General features: G+C 41.3%; 1 protein-coding gene across 3 annotated transcripts in view; it reads right to left on the bottom strand.

The window, feature by feature from the left end:
* SEMA4A (semaphorin 4A) overlaps positions 1-10,000 on the bottom strand; it is a 46,318-nt gene that overhangs the window by 24,146 nt on the left and 12,172 nt on the right. For 2 of the 3 annotated variants that reach the window (XM_067472600.1, XM_067472601.1), the window contains one exon: positions 4,706-4,883. In XM_067472600.1, the coding sequence (XP_067328701.1) occupies positions 4,706-4,817 (112 nt within the window). In that variant the 5' untranslated portion in view covers positions 4,818-4,883. Of the gene's footprint in view, positions 1-4,705; positions 4,884-7,978; positions 8,067-10,000 lie in introns of those variants that run through there. The other variant, XM_067472602.1, reaches the window with a different exon arrangement.

The following is a 10,000-nucleotide window of genomic DNA, read 5'->3' as shown; positions in this document are numbered from 1 at the left end:
GCTTGTCACTTAGGAACAGCCTGTACATATAGACAGTGTCCCCTCGCTACTTCGCGGTTCGCTTATTGCAGACTCGCTATTTTGCGGATTGCAACAAATATTAATTTAAAATCTATATCGCGGTATTTTCGCAGTTTCGCGGGTTTTTGCTGCCGCTGCTGCCACTCTTAACTGTGAGTCCTTTGTAAACCGGATGTTTGTAACTCAGGGACAGCCTCTATCTATAGTAAAGGTAAAGGTAGTCCCCTGACATTAAGTCCAGTCATGTCTGACTCTGGGGTGTGGTGTTCATCTCCATGTCTAAGCCGAAGAGCCAGCGTTGTCCGTAGACACCTCCAAGGTCATGGGGCCATTGGCATGACCGCATGGAGCGCCGTTACCTTCCCACCGGAGCGGTACCTATTGATCTACTCACATTTGCATGTTTTCGAACTGCTAGGTTGACAGAAGCTGAGGCTACCAGCGAGAGCATTGTCCGTAGACACCTCCAAGGTCATGTGGCCATTGGCATGACTGCATGGAGCGCCGTTACCTTCCCACCGGAGCGGTACCTATTGATCTACTCACATTTGCATGTTTTCGAACTGCTAGGTTGGCAGAAGCTGGGGCTAACAGTGAGAGCATTGTCCATAGACACCTCCAAGGTCATGTGGCCATAGGCATGACTGCATGGAGCGCCGTTACCTTCCCGCCGGAGCAGTACCTATTGATCTACTCCCATTTGCATGTTTTCGAACTGCTAGGTTGACAGAAGCTAGGGCTGACAGCAGAAGCTCACGCCGCTCCCTGGAATCGAACCTGCAACCTTTTGATCAACAAGCTCAGCAGCTCAGCGCTTTAACCCACTGCGCCACTGGGGGCCTCTATCTATATCTATATATTATTGAGATATGGAACATGGCAGATTTGGAAGGGACATCCAAAAGACATCCAGTCCACCCCATTCTTAACTGCAAGTTGGTGTATATTTGTAACTCAGGCACGGTCTGTATATATATATGTACACACACAGAGAGATCCATGCCATGGCTTTAATCTGGAGAGTGTCTTCTCCTTCTTGCAAAAGAGGAACCGTGGTGAGAGTGGGGCCCAAGTGGCCCTCCTGCCTTCTGCAAAGGCGGCCCAGATCCCTTTTTGGGAGCCACGCAGAGGTGACACTTCCTCTTCTGCAAAGGTCGCTTCCTGTTTCCTCCTCCTCCCACTTTGTGGTTGTGCTCAGGTTGAGTCAACCACCCTTGCGAGGCGGGCACCCAGGGGCGTGTGTGCGTCCCACGCTTGAGAGGGAGATCCTGTGCAGGACTGGATGGCCTTGGGGGACCCCACCCAACCATTCTAGGAACCCATCTAGCTATCCATCCATCCATCCATCAATTAATCAAGAGCCATCCATGCCTGTCTGTCTATCTAACCATCCATCCACCCATCCATCCTGATGTATATCTAGCTATATATTACTTATTTACCATATTTATATGCCTCTCTCAGCCTGAAGGCTATCTATCTATCTATCTCTCTATCCATCCATCCATCCACCCATCCATCTATCCATCCATCCATCCATTTATCTATCTATCCATTCATCCATTCGACCATCCATCCATCCATCTATCTATCTATCTATCTATCTATCTATCTATCTATCTATCCATCCATCCATCCATCCATCTACCCATCTATCACTCCATCTATCCATACATCTATCCATCCATCCATCTATCCATCTATCCATCCATCCATCCATCCATCCATCCATCCATCCATCTATCAATCCATCTATCCATACATCTATTCATCCATCCATCCATCCATACACCCATCTATCTATCAATCCATCTATCCATCCATCCATCCATCCATCCATCCATCAATCAATCCATCTATCCATCCATCTATCCATACATCCATATATCTATCCATCCATCCGTCTATCAATCTATCAATCCATCTATCCATACATCTATCCACCCGTCTATCTATCAATCCATCTATCCATACATCTATCCATCCATCCATCCATCTATCAATCCATCTATCCATCCATCTATCCATCCATCTATCCATACATCCATATATCTATCAATCCATCTATCCATCTATCAATTCATCTATCCATACATCCATATATCCATCCATCCGTCTATCAATCTATCAATCCATCTATCCATACATCTATCCACCAGTCTATCTATCAATCCATCTATCCATACATCTATCCATCCATCCATCCATCTATCCATACATCCATCTATCCATCCATCTATCCATCCATCTATCCATACATCCATCTATCCATACATCTATCCATACATCTATCAATCCATCCATCTATCCATCTATCAATCCATCTATCCATACATCCATATATCCATCCATCCGTCTATCAATCTATCAATCCATCTATCCATACATCTATCCACCAGTCTATCTATCAATCCATCTATCCATACATCTATCCATCCATCCATCCATCTATCCATACATCCATCTATCCATCCATCTATCCATCCATCTATCCATACATCCATCTATCCATACATCTATCCATACATCTATCAATCCATCCATCTATCCATCTATCAATCCATCTATCAGTCCATCCATCCATCTATCCATCTATCCATACATCCATCTATCTATCTATCTATCTATCTATCTATCTATCCATTCATATCTATCTGTCTGTCTGTCTCTCCATCCATATCTATCAATGTCGGTCTGTCTTTCTCTCTCTATCTATCTATCTTTCCATCCCTCCATATTGATTTCTATCTATAGATCAATAATCTATCCATCCATATCTATCCATTTTTGCCTGTCTGTGTATCTATCTGTCTATCCACCCATCCCTCTCTTTCTCTCTATCTATCCAGATACATCCATTTTGCTGTGTCTATCTGTCTGTCCGTCTGTTTATCCCTCCCTCCATATTTATGCCTATCCATGTATGTATTTATGTATGTATGTCTCCATCCATCCATCCATCCATCCATATCTATTTATTTATCTCTATTATCTATCTATTCATATCCATCCATACACACAAATTGATGTCTACCTGCCTGCTTGTCTATCGATCCATCTCTATCGATCTAGCGATCTATCTGTCCGTCCGTCCATCCATCCATATTGATGCATGTCTGTCTATCTATCTATCTATCTATCTATCTATCTATCTATATCCACAAATCCATCCATACTGATGCCTGTCTATCTATCCATATATATATACATCTATCCATTCATATTTATTCATCCATATCTATCTATCCATCGATCCATCCATCTTGATATCTATCAATCTATCTATCTAGCCATCCATATCTATCGATCCATATTGATCTATCTATCCATTGATTCATCCATCTTGATATCTATCAATCTATTTATCCATTCATATCTATCTAGCCATATTGATCGATCGACACAATGACTCATCAATCCATCCACATTGATATCTATCTATCTATCCATCCATCCATATTGATGTCTATTTATCCATATCTATCAATTCCTATCTATCTATCCATCCATCCATCCATCCATATCTATCTATCTATCCATATCTATCTCTCTATCTATCTCTATCCATCCATCCATCCATCCATCCATAGTGATGTCTATCTATCTGTCTACCCATCCCTTTGTCCATCCACCAATCTATCCATTCCTATTGATGTCTATCTGTCTATGTATCTATCTATCCATATATTCATATTTCTCTATCTATCCATATCTGTCTATTCATATCTATGTATCCTATGATCCAGATCTATCTATCTATCTATCTATCTATCTATCTATCTATCCATCCATCCATCCATCCATATTGATGCCTGTCTATTTATCTATTAATTGATGTCTATCTATCCATATCTATTCATCCATATCTATCTATCTATCTATCTATCTATCTATCTAGCCATATAGTCATATTTATCTATCTATCCATATCTGTCTATTCATATATATATATCCTATGATACCTATCTATCTATCTAACTATCTATCTATCTCTTTATATATCTATCTATCTATTTCTCCTGTCTGTCTATCTATTAATCAATGTCTATCTATTCATCTATGTATCCTATGGTCCATATCTATCAAGCCATATTGATGCCTGTCTATTTATCTATTAATCGGTGTCTATCCATCCATCTATCCATCCATCCATCCATCATCTATCCATCTATCAATCCATCTATCAATCCATCTATCAATCCACCCATCCATCCATCCATCCATCCATCCATATATATCTCTATCTATCTATCTATCTATCTATCTATCTATCTATCTATCTATCTATCCCTTGATCCATCCATCCATGTTGATGTCTGTCTGTCTATCTATCCATCCATCCATCCATCCCTCTATATCTATCCCTATGCATCCATCCATCCATCCATGCTAATGTCTGTCTATCTATCCGTCCATCCATCCATTTTGATATGTATCCATCCATATCTATCTATCTATCTATCTATCTATCTATCTCTCCATATTGATGCCTGCCTGCCTGTCTATCTATCTATCTATCTATCTATCTATCCATCCATCCATCCATCCATCCATATTGATGGCTGTCTATCTATTAATCGGTGTCTATCTATCCATATCTATCAATCCATCCGTCCATCCACCCACCTTGATGCCTACCTGCCTCTCACCCACCCACCTCAACCCACCTTGTTGGGGGTCTTACCTTTCTGGAAGGAGAGCCGTGGCACGAGGTGGGCGTCCGTGGCCCCCAAGGCGAGGAGGGCGAGGAGGGGGAGGAGGAGGAGGGTGCCCCCGCCACGGCCCTTGGGATGCATAGTGCGGCCGGGCCTGGGCTAGCCAAAGGGGAGAAGAAGGTGCTGCTGCCTCTGCTGCTTCTGTGCCTGGCAAAGAAAGAGAAAGAGGCCGAGACGTCACCCTCAGAAGCCCACGAGGAGGAAGTGGGTTCCCGGCAGAGGAAGGACAACCGTCTGGAGCGGAAGCGCCCACGAGGAGGAAGACACACTCCGCGGTGCCACCCGGGAGGAGGAAACCAAGATGGGGACTCATCTCAGAACTGCCAATAATTCATAATAATAATAATAATAATAATAATAATAATGTGTATTTGCATGGATACCCCCAGGAAACTGGCTTGGCGGCTCAATAATATTAATAATAATAATAGATGATGATAATAAATACAGGATAATAATAATAATAATAATGTTCAAAAATGAAACCATAATAATAATAATAATAATAATGTTCAAAAATGAAACCAACCCAAGTTGGTTTTATTTTTGAACATTATTATTATTATTATTACTATTACTATTACTATCATCATCATCATATATTTATTGTCATCATCATATATTATTATTATCACCATATTATTATTATTATTGTTATTATTATCATATGAAAAGGTAAAGGCAATAATAATAAAAGGCAATAATATGTATCCTATGATCCATATCTACCTACCTACCTACTTACCTATCTATCCAGGGGTGAGAAGAGCAGAATATAAAGACTGTAAATGCAGAACTAAATGAGATTCCCAAGGCCACATTCCTGGGAGGGCCCTTCACAGCTTTTCTCAGAACAACTGTCTGAAGATGATTGGTTGGTTTCATTTTTGAACATTATTATTATTATTATTATTATTATTATCATAATCATCATTATCATATATTTATTGTCATCATCATCTATTATTATTATTATTATTACCTTATTATTATTATCATAATCATAATCATCATTATCATATATTTATTGTCATCATCATCTATTATTATTATTATTACCTTATTATTATTATTATTATTATCATCATCATCATCATATATTTATTGTCATCATCATCTATTATTATTATTATTACCTTATTATTATTATTATCATCATCATCATCATCATATATTTATTGTCATTTTTGAACATTATTATTATTATTATTATCATAATCATCATTATCATATATTTATTGTCATCATCATCTATTATTATTATTATTACCTTATTATTATTATTATTATTATCATCATCATCATCATCATATATTTATTGTCATTTTTGAACATTATTATTATTATTATTATTATCATAATCATCATTATCATATATTTATTGTCATCATCATCTATTATTATTATTACCTTATTATTATTATTATTATCATAATCATCATTATCATATATTTATTGTCATCATCATCTATTATTATTGTTATCACATTATTATTATTATTATTATTATTATTATTATTATTATCATCATATGAAAAGGTAAAGGCAAAGGTTTCCCCCTGACATAAAGTCTAATCAGGCTGTAGCGCAGCTAATTAGTAGCCAGCTGAATTAAATCACGACTAACCAAGAGGTTGTGAGTTTGAAGCCAGCCCAGGTCAGAGTGAGCTCCCGACCATTCATAGTCTAGCTTGCTGTTGACCTACGCAGCCCAAAAGACAGTTGCATCGGTGCCACCCGGGGAGGAGGGGAGGCTAATTTAAGTAATTTGCGACACCATAAAACCTTCCAGCAGCGTGCCGAAGAATGAGGAAGTACTCCATCAAGGACTCGGTGTCACAAGTGGACAGTGAAGTGGCAGATGGCCCTCTGGCCAGAATTCGAGCCTACCCTCATGAACCTTAAATTGCCTCTGTGTATATATGTTGTGTGTCTGTGACATTGAATGTTTGCCATGTATGTGCATTGGGATCCACCCCAAGTCCCTTGTGGGGTGAGAAGACCAGAATATAAAGACTGTAAATCCATAACTAAATGAGATTCCCAAGGCCACATTCCTGGGAGGGGCCCTGCACAGCTTTTCTCAGAACAACTGTCTGAAGATGATTGGTCAGGTGCAGAAGTTAACGAGAGAGAAGGTAATGAGCGCTTAGATGGGGGGGAGAAGGGCAGAATGTAAACACTGTAAGTAAATAAATAAATAAATAGTATATTGTTATATTATTATTTATTACTATATTGTATTACTATTAGGGAGGGAGGGAGGGAGGGAGGGAGGGAGGGAGGGAGGGAGGAAAAAATGAGAGGGAAGGGAAGGAAATGAGAGAGATGGAAGGGAGAATAGGGAAGGAAAAAAGAGAGAAAAGGAAAGGAAAGAATGAGAGGGAATAAGAGGAAAAGGCAAGAAAAGAAGGGAGAAAGAAGGAAGGAAGGAAGGAAGGAAGGAAGGAAGGAAGGAAGGAAGGAAGGAAGGAAGGAAGGAAAAAGTGAGAGGGAAGGGAAAGAGAAAGAAGGAGTGGAGAGAAAAAAGAAAGGAAAGGAGAAAGAGAGAGAGAGAGGAGGGAAAGGGAGAATGAAAGGAAGGAAGGAAGGAAGGAAGGAAGGAAGAGGAGGAAAGAAGGGAGGGAGGGAAAAATTGAAAGGAAATTAAAGAAAGGAAGGAAGGAAGGAAGGAAGGAGGGAGGGAGGGAGAAAGAGGAAGGAAGGAAGGAAGGAAGGAAGGAAGGAAGGAAAAATTGAAAGGAAATTAAAGAAAGGAAAGAAGGAAGAGGAGGAAGGAAGGAAGGAAGGAAGGAAGGAAGGAAGGAAGGAAGGAAGGAAGGAAGGAAGAAAAAAGAAAAATAATAGGAGGAGGAAGGAAGGAAGGAAGGAAGGAAGGAAGGAAGAAGGAAGGAAAAATTGAAAGGAGATTAAAGAAAGGAAGAAAGGAAGTGAGAAAGAAGGGAAGGAAGGGAAACGAGAAAGAAAGAAGGAAGGAAGGAAGGAGGGTAGTAGTCGTATGTTCATTTCCGATGCTGCTTTTCTCTCCTACGAACACAAACACAGCTGAGAGGAGCCTTTGGCTAGGATCTCAACGCAAGGACCCTTTCTAGATTGGGTCCACACTGCAGAATTAACCCAGTTTGATACCTCTTTAACTGTTGCAGCTCAACGCTATTGGGATCCTGGGAACTGCAGAGAAAGTCGCCAAAAATGGGAAGCATTGCGTTGAGACGAAAGTGGTGCCAAAAGGCTGGCATTACCTTTCCTCTGGGCGTCCTGGCCATCTTTCTGGACAGGTTTGGCCTTGATGTGGAACAAGCCTTGTAGATTCTTCCAGTTTTGGGCCTTTGCAGGGGGATTCCCTCTCCAGAGAGGCCTCTTTTGCCCCAAATCTAGCTTTCGAGGGGCTCTTCTTCTCTCCTTCTCAGGCGCCTTCCTTCTTTCCTTCCTTTCCCAATTCCGCCTGCAAGTCCCAACGCGTTCGAGGGCGGCTCCTTGCCCAGAAAGGGCGTCTCGCTTTGGCAAGCAAAACAGCAACAATTGCGCGGATACTTACTTACTTACTTTCTTAGCCGATCCCTCGTTGTCTGAGGATGATTTGTGCTTCTTTGAATTCTGCAGCATTGCTGGTCACAGCTGACCTCCAGTGAGAGCGCTCAAGGGCCAGGGCTTCCCAGTTCTCCCCGCCTGACTTCTTCGCAAGAGATTTGCGGGATTTTTCGGAGGCAGCGACGATGGAATCCTTCCAGAATTGAGTGTGACATCAGTAGACAGTCCACGTTTCACTTGAGTGTGACATCTGTAGACAGTCCACGTTTCACTTGAGTGTGACGTCTGTAGACAGTCCACGTTTCACTTGAGTGTGACGTCTGTAGACAGTGCACGTTTCACTTCAGTGTGACATCTGTAGACAGTCCATGTGTCACTTGAGTGTGACATCTGTAGACAGTCCACGTTTCACTTGAGTGATATTTGTAGACAGTCCATGTTTCACTTGAGTGTGATATTTGTAGACAGTCCACGTTTCACTTGAGTGTGATATTTGAAGACAGTCCACGTTTCACTTGAGTGTGATGTCTGTAGACAGTCCACGTTTCACTTGAGTGTGATGTCTGTAGACAGTCCACGTTTCACTTGAGTATGACGTCTGTAGACAACCCATGGTTCACTTGAGTGTGACGTCTGTAGACAGTCCACATTTCACTTGAGTGTGATGTCTGTAGACAGTCCACGTTTCACTTGAGTGTGACATCTGTAGACAGTCCACATTTCACAGGCATATAGCAGGGTTGGGAGGACAATAGCTTTATAAAGAAGCACCTTGGTATCCCTACAGATATCCCGGTCCTCAAACACTCTCTGCTTTGTTTGGGGAAAATGCTGTGCTCGCAGAGCTCAGGCGGTGTTGTAATTCAGTGTCAATGTTGACTTTTGTGGAGAGGTGGCTGCCAAGGGAGTGGAAATGGTCAGTGTCTCCTAATGGTGCACCATTAAGCTGTATCTCTGGCATTGGAGAGAGATTGGCTGGTGACTTTTGCTGGGAGAGCACTTTGGTTTCCTCCATGTTCAATGACAGGCTGAGCTTCTCGCATGCTTCTGCAAAGGTGTTTAGAGTGGCTCTCAAGTGAAACGTGGACTGTCTATAGACGTCACACTCAAGTGGTCTTCTTCTGAGTGCACACAGACAACATTGTCATCAGCATATTGGAATTCTATAACAGATGTTGTTGTGGCCTTGGTTTCGGCTTTCAGTCTCCTGAGGCTCCATAGCTTGCCATCAATCTAATAAATAGATGATTTCCACTCCCTGTGGAATAGTGTCCACGCGTGAACGTTGTCGTTGGCCACCTTGATTAGCATTTAATGGCAGTTTCCAAGGTGTGGCTTCTTAGTGCCCTGGGGAATCCTTTGTTGGGAGGTGATTAGCTGGCCCTGATTGTTTCTTGTCTGGGATTCCCCTGTTTTTTGAGTCTTGCCCTTTATTTACTGTTATGAGTTTTTTTAATACTGGTATTATTATTAATTATTATCTAATTATTGTTGTTATCATTATTATTAGGCTGCCCCTTGTGGCCTCTTCCAACTCATATTTATTATTATTATTATTATTATTATTATTATTATTATTCCGGCCCTAGGGACTCTCCCCTTCCTGCTTACCTTTTCCTTTTCCTTCCTGTCTGTCTGTCTTTCCTTCCTTCCTGGGGCTCCGCCTCCCTTCCTGCCCCACTGAGGCCCCTCCCCTTATGGGTCCAGCCAGGCCAACTGGGGTCTCCAAGCCC

Source organism: Anolis sagrei, chromosome 12 (genome assembly GCF_037176765.1).
Source record: "Anolis sagrei isolate rAnoSag1 chromosome 12, rAnoSag1.mat, whole genome shotgun sequence".
NCBI classification, from domain to species: Eukaryota; Metazoa; Chordata; class Lepidosauria; order Squamata; family Dactyloidae; genus Anolis; species Anolis sagrei.
This window is presented reverse-complemented; position numbering and strand designations above follow the sequence as displayed.